A 24,754-nucleotide genomic window follows, 5' to 3' on the forward strand; every position below is an offset into this window, starting at 1 on the left:
TTTTCAAACTAGTTTTCATTGGGGAAGCAGATAAAGCGTTTTTTTATCAAAAGCAATCTCTGTTGCATCTGAAAACACAGAATCCTACTCATTACCCCAAGTGCTTAAATGGATACTTGGCAATGAGGCAATGTATCTATTTCCGCAGTCAGATGAACTCGTGGATACCATTTTATGTCTGTGCGTCCAGTATGAATGAATTTATAGTTTCACGAGAAAATGCTAACTAGCGTTAGCGCAATGACTGAAAGTCTACCTTAAAGCTAGTTAGCAACTTCCGCACGCAGACATAAAAATGGTATCCATGAGTTCATCTGACTCTGGGTAAAGTAAATAAATGACCTTATTACCAAAATCCCTAAGTATCCCTTTAACTAGCTCTCAGCAGTTACATTCGCCCAGTGTTGCCTCCATTGATCTACAATTCCGACCTTGTGTTAATGTTCGAGCAAGCATTGGGGTTCTTAAACGAAACACCCTCAGTCAGAAGAAACTATCATCAATATGCGCTAAAGCAGTCAAGGTCTATGAATGGGGTACTCTTTAACCTACAGTGCTTCTCTTCTGTTTTGAGCCGACAGTTGGCCAGAGATGGACACCTTGCTGGCTCATGCACGGAAGGTAAACCGGATCCAAAAATAATTACAATCCCTTTTCACAGAGGCATGACGAATCCCCCCAATTATGTATGTAATAAGGGACCTCGGTTAAATAACAAATCAACTCAATTTTCATTTTCCAGGCTATATCACAAAATAACCATCACAAACTATTTCACTTCGAAGTTCTACACGCTTTGTATTTTTTCAAATCACTGAAAATTAAGACCATAATGGTGTCTTAAGGTTGCGTATTGCTGCCACTCAGATTTGTTTTGTATAAAGTTATTACGAGATACTGTAAAATCATATTATGAAATAATTCAATAACTCATTATAATGAAATAATCCATTATCTCGTTATTGTGAGAAAGATCACGTTATAACGAGAAACAGCCTTTATTACAAAAATAATCAGGTTGCACATTATTACGAGAAATAGCCTTTGTTATGCTGAATCGATAGCATAGGCTACATGGCATGCACATAGACCTTTGTACTGAGATGCAGTGCCTTTAGACCGCTGTGCCACTCGGGAGCCCTTAAAGGAGAGCCCATTGTGTCCGGTTTGCTTGAGTTGATCAACTTTTATTTTTCTCTTCAATTTGAGGTATTGGGAGATATTAGTGGTATTGAGCAATATAGATGATGTTGTCATTATTTGTAAGTCGCTCTGGATAAGAGCGTCTGCTAAATGACTTAAATGTAAAATGTAATTAGTTTACCTACATTGTGTTGAGTTATCGACGGCTCTACAGCACACGGACAAAACACAGTAGCTAGCTTTTCCTTAATTATTAACTGGGCAGACATGGAACACTTAATGGATACAAACTAATGCATCTTAAATACATCCAAACAGGTTAGGTGGTGACCCAAAACACAGTCTGGCGTTTACTTCACATTCTAGACCCCCATGGACTGCGCATTTGGGCGGAAATCTCTGGTAAAAGAGATTAACTAGCTACTTTACCTTCACAACCAAGAGGACATAAAGGAACAGTTTAGGTAATTGTCATTTTTGTCTTGTACTTTCACATTTGGAAGGTGCTTTGAAACAATTTAGCTAGCATGATTATATATTTTCTAGCACAACCAACCCATTAGCTAGCATGCTATATCTGAATTATGCACTGAAATTAGGTACTCTCAAAGGGATCACAATAGTAGCTAGCTATGGCTATTCTCAAAAATAAGCACTGTGCTAGGGCAACAAGTGAGTAAGAATCCCGGATGTCTCAACTCCTCCCTTTCCTCTACGCGAAACATACTTTTTTTAAATGTACAGACGTGTAGCCTAAACCGGCATTGTGGGAGACAAACCATCTGTCGAGACTCTAGTCTAGAGAGACTACTATTTTATGTATTATTGATTGATGACTGTTGGAACTGGCTAACAAACAGAAAGTGCCAGTGGCTTTAATTTTGTAATTGGAAGAGAAACTTGTAATAAAATGATATATTTTTGATATAGTGTTGTTTGGTCCATTGTAATGCTCAGAAGTCATGATCCAACTCAATAGATGGCCTGTCACGATCCAGTCTTCCTATGGTTGAGGTGTTCCCCCTCAGGAAAAAGGAACTGCCGTAGTCTGGTAGTGGTGCCATTTTTAGTAACCCTATAGGTGGCAGGTGTTACGTAGTCATATGGCCAATACTGTATTCTGTAAATATAATTACAATATAGACTTGTACTTGCTCTTTAGAGAAGTTCTGTGCATCTTATGTTGGAAACCATATACACGGAAACCTAGTTGCAGACTACTTATAAAATTGTAACCTGTTTCATGAACACCAGTGCTCTTTTAGGACAAGAATGACTGCGTAACCTTAAGGACAATGTCTCCATCACAGGTCCCCAAGGGTAATGTTATAGTAAGGGTATATATCATTAACATAACTTGTGATGGTTTAAATGTTCAGATTGGGCATGTCAAATCAATGAACTATATCAACGTTTTTATTTACATTTTACCTCACAACCTTTTGATTGGAAAAATTTGATCTGCATTGAATGTAGGACTTTTACCCTTGTGAAGTAAGATGTATCTTTAAAAGTATTGACTCAGGCAACTTTATTGTTCAAGCAAATATGGTGAAAATGTAACAGTATAGACTTTACGTCCGTCCCCTCGCCCAGACCTGGGCACGAATCAGGGACGCTCTGCACACGTCAACAGTCACCCTCGAAGCATCGTTACCCATCGCTCCACAAAAGCCGTGGCCCTTGCAGAACAGGGGGAACCTTTACTTCAAGATCTCAGAGCAAGTGACGTCACCGATTGAAACGCTATTTAGCGCGAACACCGCTAACTAGCTAGCCATTTCACATCCGTTACAATAGCTGTGCCCAAAAGTTGTGATAGATGGAGGCTAACAACTGTTTCGTGTAATTAACATTATAGTGTCCTGGACATATGACATTGCTAAAGTAGGCAAATGTTTATTAGAAAACAACTTTGCCATCATTATCATGTCAAATGAATGGCAATGTCGTTAGCTAACAAAGTTCGTCAACAATAGCCAGCAATGCTAACGGTAGCTAGCTCAAATCTGAGTTGGTCTCCCCTCAATTTTAGCTAGCTAACGTTATACATCTAAAGTCATTCTGACGACATCCAAATGACTAAAGGATTTCCTAATAATCATTTGACTCCCTTTGAAATGTCATATTTCCAAACCACTGTAGTGCACTTTTGATTAAATTAGCGCTCATTGAGTACGCTTGATCAGTCGGAAATTATTCTCTGATAGGGACTTGCTTGTTCTTGAGAATAGCCATAGCTACCATAGCGATCCTCTCGAGTGACGAATTTCAGCGCATAATTCAGATATAGTTTACTAGATGGTTATGCTAATCATGCTACCTTCAATGCACCTTCCAAATGTGAAATATCAGGTAGCTACTAATCCCCTTTCCAGAGATTTAGGTCCAAATGTACAGTCCATGGGGATCTAGAATATGAAGTAAACGTCTGACTATTTTGGGTCATCACCTGTTTGGAACCATTTAAGATGCATTAGTTTGTATCCACGAAGCTTTCCAAATACGCCCAGTTGATCAAGGAATAACGTCGAAGTCCGATAATTTTTAAAAATCTGATGTACAGCCATAGAGAACTCCGATTTCCCTACAATGCATGACACCATTTATTTTGCTCAATGACACGAATATCTCCTAATGCCTCAAACCGGGGAGAAAATACAAGTTAATCAACACAAGCAAACTGGACCTAATGTCAACCTGTGCAAGAGAGGAAGACAAGCGTGCCAAGTAGCCTATGCTAACGTTTCAGCACAATAAAGCCCAATTCTCATAAAATACAAGTTATTTTGCAATATATACATCTCTCGTTATAACATTACTTTTGTCATAACGAGTTATTTAATTATTACCTAATGTGATCTAATTTCGTAAGTCTTATAAAAAAATATTGCTGAGTGGCAGCAATATGCCACTGTAGTATCTTAAACAGCTGAAGTTCACTGCAGCCACATTTCTGCCTGAAACACGTGCCATTTTTCAGCTATTCCACAGGTTGCATGTCACTGAAGGCTCCAGTGTAGATAATGCAGTTCAGCCTGTGCACCCATATGTATACTTGATAACAAATGTCCACTTGATAACAAATGTCCACATGGCAGTTGGGGGCGGGCCACAACCTGCTGTATCTGGGCTATTGGCCATAATTGGCTAAAGTGGGTATGCAAGTAATCCATACCCAACCCTGCAGTAAATCGTGACATACTCACAAAACACAGTTTGGGACAAGATCGACTTCATTAACAAATGTACTCATATAGATGCCACATAGGCCATTTGAAACCAGAGAAGTTGGTTCTTAGAGGCAGTTGACCATTAAACAATTTTTTTCTCAGCCTGAAATTAAGTCTCGTCTTGCAACATTGATATCAATACTATTTACAGGAAATATTTGAACATATTTTATTTATTGATGAAATACCAAACAAATCACTGGTTTTTCCTCATTTGTTCTCTCTTATTTACAGCAGGTCAAATATTTCAACAAACATACAACAAATACTTGGTAGGTAATTCATGTCAAACTTTATAGTACGTCAAGATTAGGGGAAATAGGAGTTTCAGATACTTTATAAAGCAAGTTTCACAGATTTACAAACATTAGAAATGATAATAGAAAAAAAGACGTATTATTCATTTAACTACTGCAAACAAAATTATACTTTAAAACAAATCATACTTTAAAATCTGTACAAGCACTTTCTTAAACATCCATAAATTGCCACAGAAGAGGAAATGGAGGTCTTTAAAAAGTCCAGTTTGCCGGAAACACAGATTGAATTTCTATTTTACAATAACTCTTTAAAAAGAGGAAAAGGATGAAATAAACCTGTACATTTGTACAATAGGTCCTGCATTTTACGTATGTGGTCTTAAAGGGAAAAAAAGCAAAAAAACATGAGATGAGGAAGACAAAATCCTTTCACTTCTCTTGACCTTCTCTTTTCCTCTTTTAACACAATGATTCTCACTTGATGTGCATCGGCTTTTCATCCGTTTTTAACCGCTTGCGTTTAGGCTGCACAAACTCATCCTCGGAGTCTTCTGTGAGATCCGCCTCCTCTCCCTCTCCAGCTGGGGCCTGGGGCTCCTCGGGAACCTCTGGTACCTCGGGCTCCTCTGGTACCTCAGGGAAACTCTCATCTGGATAGAGCTCCAGCAGCCTCTCCTCAAAGTACAAACTCACAGCTTTCCCTGCCTCCGCCACCTCAGAGTCCGCCTGTCGGGAGGGAGGGAAGGAAAGAGGGGGAGAGTATGAGGAAGGGCGAGGTGGGGTGTGCGGGTACCATTGAACAGGAGGGATGAATGGGTAAGGAATGGAAGGAGTACATTAGTGGGTTAACATTCCTAGTGGCAGAGTGGGCAGCCGAACCTTTACCCTCCATGTGTATTAGAAACAGCTTACCTGCACATTACTCTGTTTCTCCTCATCATATACCTGGATTATTCGAGACATCTAAAAAAGGGGCGATAACAGTACAATAAAATACAAAAAAGCAGAAGGGGAGGGGGGGATTTCACAGTACAGACAGGTTATAGGTAACAACCATGTGTACCGTCACTACCCTAGGTCTTTGGGCCTAAGGAAAATCCACTCCTTAGTGAACTTGTGTCCAAATATGGTTTGTGTCTGTCATCCCTCCATAAACTTGTTTCACTTACTGAGGTTGCAGCTTGGGTAATCTTGTCATTACATTTCCAAGCTCGTCTATGGTCTGTCTATACCTGGCTGCTTCTGCCTGGTGAGAGAATTCTGAACAGCATCCATAGCCTTGCTCTGGGTCCTGGCATATTCCTGGGAGTGACAGCTTTCACTTTCTCTCCCTGCTAAATTGTTTAGCTTGATATAATATCCTTGACACTGACAGTTCCTTCACTGATACCTAGTAAGTGTCCTTGGAAATCGTAACTTATGCATAAGTAGCATATATGGCACATTAAGCTGAACTGATGACTATGTCAACTGCAGCCAATAGGAAATCTTTTAACGTCACTATCACAACTCAGTTCCTCATTGACTTTCTCAAGGTATCATATTGTTTCCCTCTGTTCCATTTTAAAACAATGTTGAATACCAACCACTTTGTAAATTACCTTTCCCCCTAAACACATCACTTGAAAACATGTTCGACACTATATCAAAAGGTCCAATTCAGACACACATGTTGACTTAAAGCCAAAGATGAAAATCCCACACACATGGGACAAGTCTTTTGCATTCAAAAAGTTAAGTATTTGGATTAGTATCAGATTTAAACTATTCATTATTACACTAAAAAGGAGAATGTAGCTTCTTGTTTTCTTTTTTACAACCAAATCTAATTTTAATGTAAACAGCATCCAGACCCTTTATGTGCAATTTCACTTACCACTAACCAGCGCTTAATTTTCTTATCCTCTTTGTGCAGTATGTGGGCTCTGACAAATATGAACAAAGGCTCCAAAATCACCCAAATTAGTCATTTTAGAAACATAAAAGCTATTAGTATATTGTTACAGGTCTTTCTTTACATGTTGTACACATGAAATTGTGGCATTCTGAACTTAATCCACAACGTTATATTTCATTTTGTTGCAAGTCGACTGCTACGTCCATTCAACAGGTAACTGCCAAAGTAAAAGGAAACACTTGAGTAAATGAGGGGTATAAAGTACATTGAAAGAAGGTGCTTCCACACAGGAAGTTCCAGACACTTATAGACTTTATGCCAAGGCGCATTGAAGTTGTTCTGTTGGCTCAACACCCTATTAAGACAATGTTGGTGTTTCCTTTATTTTGGCAGTTACCTATAGCAGCAGGCTACACTGAGAATGGAACAGCTGAATAGGGGAAACAGCTCGAGTCGCACAAAATGGAATATAATGTTGCCGATAAAGTTCGGAACGACAATTTCATGTGTTCAACATCCCGAAGACCTGCATCACTATACTGAGAGCGTTTCTGTTACTAAAATTACGCATGTGGGTGTTTTTATAATATAATAATATAATAATATATGCCATTTAGCAGACGCTTTTATCCAAAGCGACTTACAGTCATGTGTGCATACATTCTACGTATGGGTGGTCCCGGGGATCGAACCCACTACCCTGGCATTACAAGCGCCATGCTCTACCAACTGAGCTACAGAAGGACCGCATTTGTTTTTTCAGAGCCCCCATACAACACAACGAGGATGAGGAAACATATTTTTTTAAATCACTAGTTGCAGTACATTTCTCAAAAACAAGTGGAATCGCAAAATGTATTATTTTTTAAAGGGTCTGGACCATTCTATAACATTTGGTTGTAAAAAAGCTCAATTCTGCTTTAAGATCCAGGACTTGTGTGGCACAGTCAATGACAACTACACTGAACAAAAATATAAACGCAACATGTCAAGTGTTAGTCCCATGTTTCAAGAGCCAAAATAAATAATTCCAGAAATTGTCCATATACACAAAAAACATATTTCTATTAAATTTTATGCACAAGTTTGTTTATATCCCTGTCAGTGAGCACTTCTCCTTTGCCAAGATATACCACCCCTGTCAGGTGAATGGATTATCATGATCATTACACAGGGGCACCTTGTGCTGGGGACAATAGCGTCAGGTTAGAAAAACAGCAAATTAGTTTGGCAACACCACATTCACAACAAACAGTATAGTGTGAGTACACAGTAACTGCATTCAGTCATCCAGTGTTAATCCCTGTGGGTGCACAAGTCCATGCCAAACGGTGTGATAAAGATCAACCTTCTGAATAATGTATTCCCACTGTCAGCATACAGTATAGTATTAGTGTGCATGTGGCCTCCTGCATCCATTCAACTATCAATAAGCCCCCTCCCCTAGTTAAATAAAAGGTTAAAAATAAAAAATAAAACCATATTTTTTATTTTTATCTCCTCATGCCTGGAAGTCATGCCCACTCACCTCATTGTACTTGGCACAGTTGCTGAAGACCAGGCGCACATCCGAGACAAACTCCTTCGGGCTCTGGTAGTGTTGGACATGCTTCAACTGTAGCTTCTGTTTCACCAGGGTCAAGTCCATGGGCTTCTTGATGATCTTGTAGTAATTAGGGATCTGGTGAGAGGGGAACACTGTGGTTTGAGAACCATATTGGTTCATTCATTTAACATACAGAACATTATGGTTATAGCCACAATGATTAAGTAATGTGGTACTGGGGGTATAGGGCAGGGTCAATAAACCAATCAAATGTATTTATAAATCCCTTTTTACATAAGCAGTTGACACAGTGCTTTTACAGAAACCCGGGCCAAGACCCCAAAGAAACCAATGGTAAAATAAAGAACACAATGGCCAGGAAAAAGTCCCAAGAAGGAAGAAAACCAGAGGAGGCTGTACTCAGTAAAGGGGAAGAGTATATTTGGCCATCAAGGTCATCTAGAATAACGGTGGCATTGCCTTTTACATGCTTGAGATACTTACAGAGGGAGGAACAGGCTCCTGGAACCCCTCACTGAGATCATGGCAGAAAACATACAGCAGGAGGCGCTCACACCTCTGCAGGGAGTGAGAGATAGGGGTGGTGGTTATGCAGGAGAACATTACACAAGTCCTTATCATTCCTCAGCTAGAGAGAGAGACTGAGGCATGTGTCCCAATGTCTGAACGCAGCAAATAAAAAATGGAAGGAGTAGCACGTCTGGCTTCATGACTACAAACATACTCAATACAAGTTGCCAGGAACTCACATACTCCATTTTAGTCATTTAACAGACGCTCTTATCCAGAATGACTTACAGGGGCAATTAGGGTTAAGTGCTTTGCTCAAGGGTACGTCGACCGATTCTTTTTACTTAGTCGGCTAGGGGATTCGAACCAGCAACCTTTCGTTTACTGGCGAAACGCTCTTTACCCCTATGCTACCGTAGAGAGCTGTACTGCCTTCATTCACACTGATTCACTCCTCAAATATGAGGGCATCTAAAGTAGGGCTCTGTTCCCAGAGAGCTACCTTCCTGTAGGTTTTCGCTCCAACCCCAGTTGTAACTAACCTGATTCAGCTTATTAAACAGCTAATTATTATTACCATCCGGTGCGCTAAATTAACGTTGGAGCGAAAACTTTCAGGGCGATATCTCTCCAGGAACAGGGTCAATGAAAATTCACTGATGTACGTAGTGAGGAAATGTATTGAATTGGCAGTGGCAGTAGAAACTACTAATTCTATGGAAAGTCCTTCCAACTGTAAGCAGGGAAAGACCTAGGTGTGGGGTGTCAAACTTATTCCATGGAAGGCCTAGTGTCTGCTGGTTTTTCCTTTCAATTAAGACCTAGACAATCAGGTGAGGGGAGTTCCTTACTAATCAGTGACCTTCATTCATCAATGAAGTACAAGGGAGGAGTGAAAACCTGCAAACTCAGCCCTCTGTGGAAAGAGTTTGACATGTTATAGGTATTACAGGTGGATGGCTCCACTGACCCTCTGGTCCTCAGGACTCAGGCCCTGCTCACTGATGTCCTTCTCGTCACGAGGCTCGTCGTCAGGCTGGTACTCCATCTCCGGGCTTGCCAGGCTCCGGCAGAACGTGCACATCCACTCACCACTGACAGGGGAGAAACAGAAAGAAAATGTGAAGCAATAATCCAGATATATAGACATGGGAAAATGATAGCTGATGTATAGCAAGATATCAGCATCCAATGTAAAAAGGCTTTGAGTTAAAGGTGCTATATGAATGAAATTCATTCTCATTCTGACATCTACTGTAGTCAACGCCGGCCGCGCATCCGGGGCTCACCTCGGGGAGCACTTCAAGGTGGGGATGTGACAGGTGATGTGGAAGACTTTGGGGCAGCGGTCGCAGCAAAGCAGCTCTCCCCCGTTGTTGCACACAGCACACCAGTCCTCGTTGGGGTCGTCCTCCTTCCCTCCTGCCCCGCTCTGGTTGGTCCCCTGTGCAGTGCGTGGAGAGCGCAGGGCAGCGGATGCGGCTCCCTTACCATTGGTCAGCAGTGCGGCAGAGGCCACAGTGGATGTGCTGCTGGTGGTGATAGGGGCGTTGCCAGGCCTGTTGGCCCCACTGCAGGCCTCCTGGTCCTGGGGCTCAGTTTTGACATGCTCTCCCACCTTCTTGAGGATGTCCTGGACAGAGGAGCCAGAAGTCACAGAGCCCAACAAGGGGAGAGGGGGAGTACATCTGCTCTCTGAATTACTCATCTGTGGGACAAAACACACACAAGAACGAAAGACTGGGTTAAGTACATTTAGAATTCTGGTTTAGCGTCAAGAAGTGAGGCTGAAAACCTCTGTTGTTCAACAAACAAGCATCTTATATAGATAGCCTCCCTTACCCGCAGATCCACAGCTTATGAGACACACACACAAAATACCTCCCTTACATAAATATATGTATAACTATGTATGCCAGTGAAATACCTGCTAGATATAAGCTTAGAAAAAAAAGAAACGTCCCTATTACAGGACCCTGTCTTTCAAAGATCATTCGTAAAAATCCAAATAACTTCACATATCTTCATTGTAAAGGGTTTAAACAATGTTTCCCATGCTTGTTCAATTAACCATAATTAATGAACATGCACAGTTTACAGACGGTAGGCAATTAAGGTCAGAGTTATAAAAACTTAGGGACACTAAAGAGGCCTTTCTACTGACTCTGAAAAACACTAAAAGAAAGATTCCCAGGGTCATCTGCATAAACGTGCCTTAGGCATGCTGCAAGGAGACATGAGGACTGCAGATGTGGCCAGGGCAATAAATTGCCATGTCCGTACTTTGAGACGCCTAAGACAGCGCTACAGGGAGACAGGATGGACAGCTGATCGTCCTCGCAGTGGCAGACCACGTGTAACACCTACACAGGATCGGTACAACCGAACATGACACCTGCGGGACAGGTACAAGATGGCAACAACAACTGCCCGAGTTACACCAGGAACGCACAATTGCTCCATCAGTGCTCAGACTGTCCGCAATAGGCTGAGAGAGGCTGGACTGAGGGCTTGTAGGCCTGTTCTAAGGCAGGTCCTCACCAGACATCACCGGCAACAACGTCGCTGGACCAGACAGGACTGTCAAAAAGTGCTCTTCACTGACTAGTCACGGTTGTCTCAGCAGAGGTGATTTGCGTTTATCGTCAAAGGAATGAGCGTTAAACCGAGGCCTGTACTCTGGAGCGGGATCGATTTGGAGGTGGAGGGTCTGTCATGGTCTGGGGCAGGCAATCTCAATGCTGTGCGTTACAGGGAAGACATCCTCCTCCCTCATGTGGTACCCTTCCTCTTCCTGAGATGACAATGCCACCAGCCATACTGCTCATTCTGTGCGTGATTTCCTACAAAACAGGAATGTCAGTGTTCTGCCATAGCCAGCGAAGAGCCTGGATCTCAATCCCATTGAGCACATCTGGGACCTGTTGGATCGGAGGGTGAGGGCTAGGGCCATTCCCTCCAGAAATGTCCGTACTTGCAGGTGCATTGGTGGAAGAGTGGGGTAAATATCTTACAGCAAGAACTGGCAAATCTGGTGCAGTCCATGAGGAGATGCACTGCAGTACTTAATGCAGCTGGTGGCCACACCAGATACTGACTGTTACTTTTGATGTTGAACCCCCCTTTGTTCAGGGACACATTCAAATAATTTTCGTCACACGTCTGTGGAACTTGTTCAGTTTATGTCTCAGTTGTTGAATCTTATGTTCATACAAATATTTACACATGTTAAGTTACCTGAAAATAAACACAGTTGACAGTGAGAGGATGTTTATTTTTTTTCTGAGTTTAGATCTTGGTCTAGCAAGCTAAAAGGAGCTGAAAGAGCTGGGCAGTAAGGTGTGTTACCATGCACGCGCTCCTCCCTCCATCCTTCCCTTGTTCCGTTTTGACGTTGGAGGTGGTGGTTCCCGAGAAACCACACTCCTTCTCAGCTCCGGGCTCCTGCTTGACTTTGACCTGCTGTTCCATTGGGCCGCTTGCTGGCCCTGGCCTACCCGCAGATCCACAGCTTATGAGACACACACACAAAATACCTCCCTTACATAAATATATGTATAACTATGTATGCCAGTGAGATTAATTGTTCAGGAGTGACTAGCTTACTCAAATGGTTCAGTATCTGAAATGCTACCTTCTACCCATCCTATGGATGTTTCACAGTTTTATGTAATAGTGTCATTTTCTCATCATTGTCTCACAGTAATGCGAGAGCCCTTGTGTTTGAGCAGAGGTCTAGTGCTTGGCCTGTGTGTCATTACCTGCCCCTGCTTCCTGTGCTGGACGTACTGGATGGCCGCACAGGCGTGTGGGAGTTTGATAAGCCTACGGGTGGGAGATAGACAGTGAGCAAGGATGCAAGGATGAGGCAGTAATATAGAAGTCATGTAAGAAAAACAATTTCTTTGTTAAACGTGATAGCCATGACAGTGATTTGAGCAAATGATTTAAAAATCATAAGATTGGATTGAAGCTGTGTGTGAAGAAAGTGTTTGTGCTCGTTGTAGTAGAGTCGTCCTCCAGTACCTGAGGAGCCAGGGGAGTGTGTGGAGGGTCCGTGGGAGAGGTTCATGTTCCCGGGGGGCCCCAGGCCCAGCTGTGGGTATGTGCTGGCTAAGATGTAGCGACTCAGTAGGGCATCCAGGCTGCTGGAGCCCGCGTCTTCCAGCTGATGGCGCCACAAACATCCAGCCACAGGATAACACTGAATTAGTGGTCATTTTTAGTTCACCTTGTGAACATTTCTGATGAAGTATCGCCATGTATATGTATGAGCACCACATTTGATTTTATCTAAGTTGAGCCAGGTTCTGTTCCGCTTCCTACCCCCTTCAATGAGCACAGATAGGTATAAAGCAGTATTGCAGAAACTATACTGAACAAAAATATAAAAACATAACACGTGAAGTGTTTCGTGAGCTGAAATTTTTTTTAAATCTCATTTTGCTCACAAATGTGTTAACATCCCGGTTAGTGAGCATTTCTCCTTTGCCAAGATATTCCATCCACCTGGCAGGTGTGGCATATCAAGAAGCTGATGAAACAGCATGATCTTTACACAAGTGCATCTTGTGCTGGGGACAATAAAAGGTCACTAAAATGCGCAGTTCTGTCACAAAACACAATGCCACAGATGTCTCAAGTTTTGAGTGAGTGTGCAATTGGCATGTTGACTGCAGGAATGTCCACCAGAGCTGTTGGCAGAGAAATGACTGTTAAATTCTCTACCATAAGCCGCCCCCAACACCGTTTAAGAAAATTTGGCAGCACGTCCACCCGGCCTCACAACCACAGACCACGTTGTAACCACGCCAGCCCAGGACCTCCACATTTCTATCTGTAATAAAGCCCTTTTGTGGGGAAAAACTCATTGATTGGCTGGGCCCTGCTCCCAAGTGGGTGGGCCCAGTCATGGCTGGACCCCTGCCCAGTCATGTGAAATCCACAGATTAGGGCCGAATGAATTTATTTCAATTGACTGATTTCCTTATATGAACTGTAACTCAGTAAAATCTTTGAAATTGTTGCATTTATATTTTGTGCAGTATACATTGAATATTCATCATATTACTCATACTTATCCATTCCCCTCAGATCTACAAAAAGCAAAGGGGTGGGGGCCAGGAGAAAGGATGAGAATGGAAGCAGGCATGGTGAGATTTGGAAGTGCGTGACATGTGCCTGGTCCCAGAGGGCTGTGTGCACCTGAATGGGGGGGATGTTTGGTAGGCATGGCAGGTTCTCTGGGTTGGTGACGGAGGGGATGAGGTCGATGGCGCCCACTATGGGGCTGGCGGGGCCACGGTGGGCATGGGCGCTGGCCATGCTGGCACTGGTGGGACTGGTGGGGTTGGCAGCGCTCACGTTGTGGAGAGATGCCACTGGGAAGGGTCCAGCATGACCTGGGTTTGAATGCTACAGGGACAGAGAAGGAGGAAGTCAAAAACTAGAGATTTTCGGCAGGATTTAATATTTATTAATTGTTTAATTCTACCAGGTCTACAACGTGCTGAAAGGTCATTTTTGGAAGCATAATCACGAATCATGCCCATGCAACAAGAAACACGACTAATGGGACTGTGACGATACCAATATCGCAATATTCTTTCCATGGCAAAAACACAAAGCAGACCGAACTATTTGGTCCTTTAAAAACCTGCTGTATGTAGTACAATATAGTGTGCTATAGCTAGGACAATAAATGTGACTCGAGACAACATCATGATGTTTGCTTCCAACATTAGGGATGTTTTCCTTAAGACGTTAAAAATCGGCTTTGCGTTTTGTTTCCTTGCCACGATACCAACGAGTATCGCGATACTGGTATAGTCCCGGCCGTAACGACTACCATTCACGTATAAGTAGAAAAAGTGCCAAACCCCAGTGAGATGTAACAAACGAAACCTGTGGTCGCTCATCTCAGAATCTACAGTCATCTAAACACAAAAAGGTACCCATACATACACAGTGAAAATCCTACTACCAAATGGCAGCAGTTGTGCCAATCAGTAGTACCAGTTTCTGCATAAAACATATTACATTTTAGTCATTTAGCAGGCGCTCTTATCTAGAACGGCTTACAGGAGCAATTAGGGTTAAGTGCCTTGCTCAAAGGCACATCAACCGATTTTTCACCTAGTTGGTTCAGTGATTCGAACATGGGACCTTTCGTTTACTGGCCCAACGCTCTTAACCGCTAGGCTACCTGTCGCCCTATTGTTTACTGTATATGTGATTGTTCTTGTTTATTATTTTATGGATATCATCTTTGGATGTGTTGACTGATCAATTTCCCTTTTGTGGAGTAATAATGTATCTATACCTCAACTCAATTCATTAATCTTTTTATCCCCTCAGGGACATAATGCAAGTGGTGTAGTCTGACCTGTCTCTGCAGCTGGGGCTGCATCATGGGGGAGTACTGCTGGCCGTTGGGCATGCGTGGCTGGGCACTGGAGCTGGGCATGCGGCCCTGTCCCGGGGGCAAGCGCAGGTGGTGGGGGGGGTACATGTTGGGCCCGCCGTTCATGGGGCCCCTCTGCTGGGCCTGCATACTGATGAGGCGCGGGGGCTAGTGAGAGACACAGCAGAGGACAGGCAGTTGTATTTTCAGGTAAAAGTATAACTCATGAACAGAATCATTATAGCAACAGATTATAATATTCAGTACCATTATAGGTCCAAATTGTTTTTTAACCTGGGTTGACTAAAGCACTTCCGAACAGTGATGTAGTGGGTGGGTGGGTAAATGCTGATCACTGTTCACAGTGAGTAAATTAACACTTTCTATATTTTCAATGCCTTTTTCCACAATAAGTGGATAAATGCTTGTGCAAAATAAACTAAGTGAGTAAGCGGTGTTAAAATGCATTTACCCTCCACTACACCACTGCTATCGATGAGAACAATGGTACCCTAAAAACATAAAGACATTCAGTACTCCTCAGTCTACCTGCTGCTGTACCATCTGAGGTACAGCCTGCCTGGGGTGCTGCTGGGACATTTGGGAGGCAATACGCATTTGTTCCTGGATCCTCTGTTGGTGTTGCTGCTGTTGTTGGTGCTGCTGCTGTTGGTGCTGCTGCTGCTGTTGTTGTTGTTGGTGCTGCTGTTGTTGTTGCTGCTGTTGTTGTTGCTGCTGCTGTTGTTGTTGCTGCTGCTGCTGCTGCTGTTGTTGGTGCTGCTGCTGTTGTTGTTGGTGCTGCTGCTGCTGTTTCTGCTGGGCGAAGGCTTGCTGTTGCATGTGCTGCTGCCGGAGCTGGGCCAGATTGATCTGCCCAGGGCTTTTTCCGTGGCCTGGGTGGCCGTGGCCCGGGGAGATGGGCCCCACCATAATGTTGGGAGGGTGCTGAGCCTGGGGCATCTTCTCGATCACCAGGTTCCCTACAGTTGGGGGGTGAGAGAGGAGAGGCAAAAGTAAGTGACTGAGTGTATGTCTATGCCAAACCAATCCATAAGCTATAGGTAGTCTATGCCAAACCAATCCATAAGCTATAGGTAGTCTATGCCAAACCAATCCATCAGTTATAGGTAGTCTATGCCAAAGCAATCCATCAGCTATAGGTAGTCTATGCCAAACCAATCCATCAGCTATAGGTAGTCCATGCCAAACCAATCCATCAGCTATAGGTAGTCTATTCCAAACCAATCCATCAGCTATAGTTAGTCTATGCCAAACCAATCCATCAGCTATAGTTAGTCTATGCCAAACCAATCCATCAGCTATAGGTAGTCTATGCCAAACCAATCCATCAGCTATAGGTAGTCTGTGCCAAACCAATCCATCAGCTATAGGTAGTCTGTGCCAAACCAATCCATCAGCTATAGGTAGTCTGTGCCAAACCAATTCATCAGCTATAGGTAGTCTGTGCCAAACCAATTCATCAGCTATAGGTAGTCTGTGCCAAACCAATTCATCGGCTATAGGTAGTCAGTGCCAAACCAATCCATCGGCTATAGGTAGTCAATGCCAAACCAATCCATCGGCTATAGGTAGTCAATGCCAAACCAATCCATCAGCTATAGGTAGTCAATGCCAAACCAATCCATCAGCTATCGGTAGTCAATGCCAAACCAATCCATCAGCTATCGGTAGTCAATGCCAAACCAATCCATCAGCTATAGGTAGTCTATACCAAACCAATCCATCAGCTGTAGGTAGTCTATACCAAACCAATCCATCAGCTATAGGTAGTCTATACCAAACCATCAGCTGTAGGTAGTCTAGGGGACTGGTAAAGACATTACAGTGTCAAATTATCTGCCATCCTACCACGATGCAAAGGATACAAGCGTAAAAAGAAAAAGTCACAGACATTTAATGCACTGAGTCCAAACTGTGAAACTATGCCAAACAATTTGCCAATCTTGTGGTCACCATTGGGAAGCACTATCATCAATGCCAAAGTCTAGTGTGCAGGTAGAGGCATATCTCCCGTTCTATGCCATGCTTTATACTGTACCATCGGTGGCCAGAAACAGATTTCCCTGCATGTAGAGTAGTAAATCCTCTCACCTAGGTTGACCACGTTCTTGGCCCAGAATGTGGGGTCACAGAAAAAGCGAACAGCTCCGTTAGCCTGAGGCACTGGTTCCAGTCCAGCCTTCAGGACCTTGCGCAGCTGGTAGATGATCTGCAGACACATATGAAGATATTGGGATGTTATTGGTTTGCAGATAGACTATAGTTTATAGAGAGGATCAATATAGGATAGGGCAACTTCTGCATATTATAGTGCACTCTTTGGCCTTTGTGGAGAATAGGTTATGTGCGAGCTTTTCCCTGAGACTGTTTTTGTGTATGTGTATCTGTTCTCCGTACCAGCCTCTTGCTGTAAAGCAGGGCGGTGCTGCTGCCGCTGTTAATGGCAGAGTGGGTGAAGTTGAGCACATGGAGGATCTGCCTGGCCAGGTTGGCGATGTCGGTCTGCTGGGTCAACAGCTTCATGCTCCTCTCCTTAGTCACACTCTGGAGGACCAAGGGACAAACGGTAGGGAAAAACATTACCAGCAGGCATCCATCCGCCTATGTAATCAGGGTAAAGGCTGGACCCTTTTTTATTAAATTAAAACAGTATCCAAGTAATGTCACAGAATAAACTTCACATCATATGGAAATGTAGGAGCGAATTAAGTTTGGTATTCATTCTTCTCAATACATAGGCCTAGACAAAACACTGAGGGACGGTTTACTGAACCCTAGTCTTGGATTAAAAATCTCCATTGAAAGGGTGTTTTAGTCCAGGACTAGGCATAATCTGTCTCTAGGCCTGAAAGGATAATGAGTTGAGTTCAAATGCATTCCTTGCATAGGTACCATGATGGCCTTACCTCAAGCTGCTGCAGTAAATACTTGCCCTTCTTGTTGATTTCGTTGATAAGAGTGAATACAGCTATCTTGATGTCATGTTCCACCTTCTTATGGGTATCAGTAACTTCCTTTATCCTGGATGGAAACGGGGATGGAAACAAGGACACACTAGTAAACAATAAAAGAGCACTTTACTTCTCAACCCATAAACAAGCCCTTATGAAATCTCTGTAGGGTGGGGAAGTGGCCCCTAGATGCTGATCTTGGGTCAGTTTAGCCTTTTCCCCACCTATGGTTAAGATTAGGATTGGAGAACGGGAAGATGATTCTAGATCTGTACCTAGGGGAAAGTTCACCCTGCAGCTATGAAGTCGCCAAACAAGCCCCGTTCACAGGAGAGATGGGAATGCTGCTGTACCTGCTTGTCACCTGAGAGTGAGAGTAGTGAACGTAGGTCTTTTTCTCCTGCAGTTTGACCATGTGCGTCTCAATGATGCCTTTCTGGTTCTGGAAGGCCTCCTCCAGAAACTGGTACCTGAGAGAAGAGAAACTCTGTTCAGCAAGGAACACCAAGGCTTAGATCACTGGACTAGATTCCCATTTTTCTCATTGTGCCCGATCCTCACTGGATATGTGTGAATGTAACACAAAACCAAACTTATTACCATCCACCACCACTACCGACCAGAATTCACTACAGATTTTGATTTCCTATTCCAAAGATCACATGTTGTCTATGCAGTACTGCATGTCCTACCTGTGCTCCTTATGCTCCAGCAGTTGGCAGTCCCGGCAGGTGAGTGTGTCACAGGTTTCACAGAAGAGTTTCAGGGGCTCCTGTTTGTGGATGGGACAGAACACAGGCCTCTGTTCCGACACACCTACAGACTCTACAGAGACCGAGAGAAACAAAAGAAAGTATGAAATAGAGAGAGCAATAACAATACCATTTCTTTATTTGTTTTTAAGAGTGAAAGAACATGTGAGATAAAGAAATACATTAATTAATACAGAGTATGGTACTGCATGTCAGCTATACTGAGAACCAGCAGGGCCAATCTACTACTACTGGAGCACTGACTGATTCTGCAGCATGTTACCATGACAACAGCCAGTCAGCTGTGAAGTTATAAGGCCTGGATAAACTAAAGCCATCCTAAGAGTCACCAAATGCCTGCACCAGAGCCTTCTACTTGCAAATAGAAACCTCCGATCTACAAGTCCAACTAGGCTATGTCAAATTGTCACTTGATATTCTAGAATATCCATCACATATTGTGTTTAGGTTTGTTGGACAATTTACCTTCAGAGACATCCTCTTTCTTGCGGATTTTGTGGTCCTTGGTGATTTTGACCCTCTGGTGAGCCTCGATGCAGGTTTTGCACAACCACTCTCCACATTCTGCACAGAACCCAATGGTATCGGCATTGTCCTCACAACTGGTGCACATCTGAATGAGACAAAACACACAACGCCACTTAGATACCTAACTTTGGCTAGATGCAGCTGATAATGAGGGAGTTGTATTAAATCAACCATCCACTTGAACTTAACTGAATTAAATTAGAGTTAAATTGTGGTATACCTGTGCAGATTTTTCATCTGAAGTCTTGGAGGCCTCGGTGGTGTCCTTGACAAAGTAGTTGTCAATGATGTCACTTTGTTTGCAGTCTTGACAACAAACTACACACCGCATGACATTCACTAGAGTAGACCGAGGAAAGAAACAAGATAGAAGCACTGGTTAGGCCTATCGTCTAAGTGGTGAAATTGACAAAGAAATCATCATTTGAAATCAGCAACAACAACAAAAAACTATTTTCTCACTAATAGTTTGCATACAGATACTACAGAGGTCAGAGGCAATTCAAAAGGCCTGTTTAGAAAAGAGATGGATGCAATCATCAAGTTGGATCAACTACTTTTAAACTTTTGGCAACTTGTCCAAACCACAAAAAAAAATATGGGTATGAAAATTAGTTTTATTGCATCTACAATCTGAACTGTGGGGGTAGCTTTGTTTAAAAAACGTCTGCCATATCAGTTCACCTTTTACAATTGGTTGGTGCTTAAATGTATTAATAATAAAGATGCTACAACTGAATTGTTAAGTACCATAATAGCGGACTATGAAATACATTATAGGGCCTAAGTAGGTGGGTGCTACACATTGGTCCTTCTGTAGCTCAGTTGGTAGAGCATGGCGCTTGTAACGCCAGGGTAGTGGGTTCGATCCCCGGGACCACCCATACGTAGAATGTATGCACACATGACTGTAAGTCGCTTTGGATAAAAGCGTCTGCTAAATGGCATATATTATTATTATTATATATTACATTGGTGGAGGATGAGGCAGTTCCCCTTTGAGGGTTGGGATTATAAATCCATTCAATTATCATATTCACCCCAATATTTCATATTATTTTCAAGATTTCTGAATAATGACAGATTGATATTTTCATATGAGACACACAAATCAGTGAGCTGTATCAAAAGTGGGCAATGATGTGATGAAAATACATATCCTTCAGCTAAATGTTGAATACATAATCCTTAACTGCTCCACCCCCAAACTTAACTCCTCTCAACTCCCTTAAACCCATTAATTACATTTCCGAGTACATTACTGGATGCAGCACAAACCAGCTCAATCCAGTTTGAGCCAGTCTATACCGGCTCATGCTGCACACAGCCGGTTTGGTGTAAGCCCCAGCTGCAAGGGGCTGTGAGTGATTGGCTGTGAGTGCAGCTGAAAGGGTTTAGGAGACCACACCACCAAGACTGATCTGCCACTGCAGCTGTGAGACTTTGAACTGAGGCAAGTCAGGGCGCATACAAAACACATACATGCAGTGCACTGCATAAATACTGTATCGAAATAGAATTTCACATTTTTCAAAATCATGGTCTGTTATTGTTACATTATACCATTTATATGACCTAATAGGTGAGGCAGAATGTCATGCATGAATGTTTGAATATAACATAGAAAAGCAGACTAGGGGAAATTTGAAAATGGCCAACTTATTAAATAGACATAGCCTAATTCTGTTGCACCTGTCATGCCTGACCTTTTGAATAGCCTACATGTATATGATGCTGACAATCTTGTACCATTAGTTCACATGTTTGTTTATTTAATGGTTAGGCTGTACTGCTACATATCTACATGGAATCTAAAAACAGATTCCACATTCAGACAATTGCAAAGAGGGCAAGGAAAATAAACCAAAATATAACATTGTATGATTGGCCTAATACTTAATTTAGGCATATGATTATCATTTGAATCTTTGTAAATAAAACAGTGTGTATCTTCAAAATATGTTTAACACCATGATATCGATCTCATGGACTGCATCCATAGTTCAATCTTTAAATGTGAGTGTTTACATTTCCCCAAAACAAATTCATCAGCTGAAGGGAGTCTATACCAAACCATCAGCTGTATGGAGTCTATACCATCGGCTGTAGGCAGTTTATACCAAACCGATGTCATAAGGTGAATGCACCAATTTGTAAGTCGCTCTGGATAAGAGCGTCTGCTAAATGACTTAAATGTAAATGTAAACCAAGTGGCACCCCCCCCCCCCCTAGACTTAGTGCAAATAAGGCAATATGAGCTGACATTGTAACGAGTTAGGTCTATTGTTCTTATTTAGGAGTTTATTTAAGTTTTACATCAAATTCATAGAATCTTAGCCATGTTGATATGACAAAGTGGGCCATAATAGAAAAAAAACAACAACCCTTGGGTAGTTCTGACCACAGTGGCCAAAATACCATAGGCATCGAATAGAAATAGGCTGGTCCCAGATCTTTTTCTGCTCGTCGGCACTCATTGCCTTCTGTAGTTAGGCCATGGGCTGAACATGTCTGATCCCCAACCATTACGATACATTTGATAATGCCCAGAAACACTGCCCTTTCTGCTTGCCAGCACTCATTGCCTTCTCAAATGCCATTATTACACATCGGCCTACACCTGGTCTGGTCCTCCTAGATCTGTTTGTGCATATTGCAGCCAACCCCCTATGGTAATTGTCAATGACAAAAGTTTGGCACATCAACGACCATAAGGGGGTGGCTGCAATACGCAAACAGATCTTGGAGGACCAGACTAGGTGTAGGCCGATGGCCTAACTACATGGTCTGTCCACATGACCACCCCTAGAAGGTCCCAACTATAGTGGAAAACATTTGACCTTGATATAATGCCAGAAATAAATGCTGGAATTGTGTTCTTGGTTGCCCATTATCTAGACCTAAGCATTGAATGTCAGTAGTTAGCCTACGGTTAATGTAACAAGATCTGGTTTACTAGAATTTAGTATTGATAGAGTCAAAGTAAATAGTAATCCACAATTGTGTCTATGGAAAAATAGGCATGGCCTAAACATTACATAAAACTGCAAAAAGTTGGTTAGTTGACTTTGGACATTACTGTGTAGGTGAATTGAATCTGCAAAATAATTACACCTGGAAAGCCAATAATTTATTCTCAGCAGAAATCAAGAGCTCCATGTTTCATCTCTCATTTGATTTGTCAATGGCATTATAGGTCTATGTATAATACATATAAAATAATTAGGTGGATGCCTATATTGTCCTATTACATGTGTATATTATACACATGTATGAATGTAAAATATATTTTTTGCAAATCCCAACTCCACATGATTTGTGTTAAATGCCAAGATTTTTCACCTTGTCGGTTCCAGTATTCGAACTAGCTACCTTTCAGTTACTGGCCCAACACCTTAACTTCAAGGCTACCTACACCTATTCTGGTGTAGTTGTCATGTCATGCAATGATCATGTTGTGCAGATGGACAAACCTCCCACCTTGAGAAAGGATGGTGAAACTGAATTTTGGGTCCTAGGCCAAGGCGCTTTACTGATAAGAGAAACTGAGAATAATTATATTCTGTATCTGGCTGTGGGGCACATGTGACATTCAATATGAATCTTCTTCTGGCATAAACAAACCATGCAACTCTATGTACATTTACTTGAAGAGCAGTGCAGACGCAAAGTTAGGTAATGTTAACAGAATGACAGCACAAACCATATTCTGTTATCAAATGTTGCATATGGACTGTTCTTCAAGTAAATGTGTTTCTGTAACATTTTCAGTGGAAATTGTTACATAGTCCTTGTATGATTGTTTAACTTTACAATAATTGGTTTTTGTTTGACACATTTTAAAGCAAAAAATCTGAGTCTGGGTGTTACCTTGGAATAGCCCATAGCCGGCCTATCGGGCCCAGGGGCTGTTGCCTATTCAGTATGCTGTTGTATTACCATAACTAGATTCGGGCCATTGTGAAACATGTTATTGTAAGAGTCACAATATGAGTAATATATATATATATATACAATCTCCAAATCACAGCGAGTAAAAAGGTGAAAAACAATATTATTATGCTGTCTGACCATTTGGCAGCTGCATGGTACTCAACGTTTATACATAATTGTTGATACTTGGTACCTACACTACAGTAGCTAGCAATTGTGCATCCCCTGCCCACTTCAAAGTAGACTACACTCACCTATGTGGGTGTCTGGCTGTCCGTTCGGCCCAGGCACCTGTACGGTAACTTGTCGCTCTGGCAGTGGGATACATTTCAAGCAAAATGAGTGAAGACACGGTAAGAGTTTAGGTTCACAGTCACGGGCCTGGAGACTTTGTTTACACACAGCGCAAGTATCCATAAGGTTTATTGGGATGACGGGGTTGGCTGGTGGAACTGTTGGAGGTGGGGACATATCGGTTGTGAGTGCTGGTGAGGTTCCAGCAGTATCCCCAGCAGCCGAAGACTCGGTTGTCCCCCCATTGGTGTTCCCAACTGGGCTGTTGCTAGTGCTGCCTTCTCCCACTGCGCCCGCGCTGTTGCTGCTAGCGTCCCCTCCTCCGCTAACGTTAGCGGGTGTAGGCACCTGGGAAATATTCTCCTGGGATTGTGAATCCTCTCCTTCTTTCGAGATCGACTCTATGACAATCACCGCATTCTCATTTTTCAATTCGGTTGTCCCACCATTGGTGTTCCCAACAGGGCTAACATTACTGCTAATGCTGCCTTCTTCCCCTGTGCCCGCGCTGTTGCTGCTAGCGTCCCCTCCTCCGCTAACGACGTCGTTAGCGGGTTTAGGCATCTGGGAAACATTCTCCTGGGATTGTGAATCCTCTCCTTCTTTCAAATTTGTCTCTATGGCAATCAGCGGATTCACATCTTTCAATTCTGGGTCTCCGCTATCCTCTCCTTGAGGTTCTGAATCTAATTTGGAAGAGCTCTCCATATCCTCTTCGCCTTTGTTGTCCGCCATCTTCCTTCCTCTTTGAACCGCAACCGGCAGGACGTCCTACGTACCGAGTAAAAAACGTGTTGTCCACGTCATTACGTAATTCACGGTCTTAATCTTTGACTGTGTCAATAAGAGTATAAACATTCCAAAATAATTCGTAGGACCCAAATATGACTGGACATTTTAATGTTTGGATAATATCAAAGTAATGCTTTACATTTCCAAAAGGTTTGAAATATTAAAATCTAATCTCAAGCACAATATTTTTAGCATTTGCTTAGTTTAGTCACGCAAAAAAAATATTAGGCCTGACTCATTGTCATATGACAGCAGGGAATTCTGCAATAGAGTACCACACTATGAGTCATAATACCTAGCGGTCAATCAGGGATATGGTTCCATTCATTTTCCCATAGGGGATTTTAGAAACACTAAAAAAGGGCTGTTTCATATAGGCTTACCCTGGCGTGACGTTTTGATAACCGTGTAGGTCTCTCTAGGACAATGAGACTTTTCGAATCGAGAGT

The 24,754-nt window shown here is 42.6% G+C and overlaps 1 protein-coding gene across 8 annotated transcripts; it reads right to left on the bottom strand.

The window, feature by feature from the left end:
• Positions 1-4,531: 4,531 nt before the first annotated feature.
• LOC124045804 (E3 ubiquitin-protein ligase TRIM33-like) lies at positions 4,532-24,263 on the bottom strand. 8 transcript variants are annotated; one of them, XM_046365448.1, is made up of 21 exons: positions 23,474-24,263; positions 19,507-19,625; positions 19,224-19,371; positions 18,678-18,810; positions 18,339-18,455; positions 17,941-18,055; positions 17,432-17,578; positions 17,126-17,243; positions 15,563-15,993; positions 14,996-15,181; positions 14,490-14,546; positions 13,816-14,025; positions 12,637-12,778; positions 12,372-12,435; positions 11,959-12,121; positions 9,900-10,318; positions 9,581-9,704; positions 8,584-8,658; positions 8,062-8,214; positions 5,549-5,599; positions 4,532-5,362 (listed from the first exon to the last, which is right to left on the bottom strand). In XM_046365448.1, the coding sequence occupies exons 1-21, from the start codon at positions 24,246-24,248 to the stop codon at positions 5,111-5,113; spliced, it is 3,999 nt and encodes a 1,332-aa protein (XP_046221404.1). In that variant the 5' UTR covers positions 24,249-24,263; the 3' UTR covers positions 4,532-5,110. The 8 variants fall into 8 exon arrangements, with proteins under 8 accessions (XP_046221404.1, XP_046221405.1, XP_046221403.1 ...); XM_046365449.1 differs by having other exon boundaries at positions 11,959-12,103; positions 15,563-15,996; XM_046365447.1 differs by having other exon boundaries at positions 15,563-15,996.
• Between the last annotated feature and the right edge of the window lie 491 nt (positions 24,264-24,754).

Source organism: Oncorhynchus gorbuscha, linkage group LG10 (assembly GCF_021184085.1).
Source record: "Oncorhynchus gorbuscha isolate QuinsamMale2020 ecotype Even-year linkage group LG10, OgorEven_v1.0, whole genome shotgun sequence".
NCBI lineage: Eukaryota > Metazoa > Chordata > Actinopteri > Salmoniformes > Salmonidae > Oncorhynchus > Oncorhynchus gorbuscha.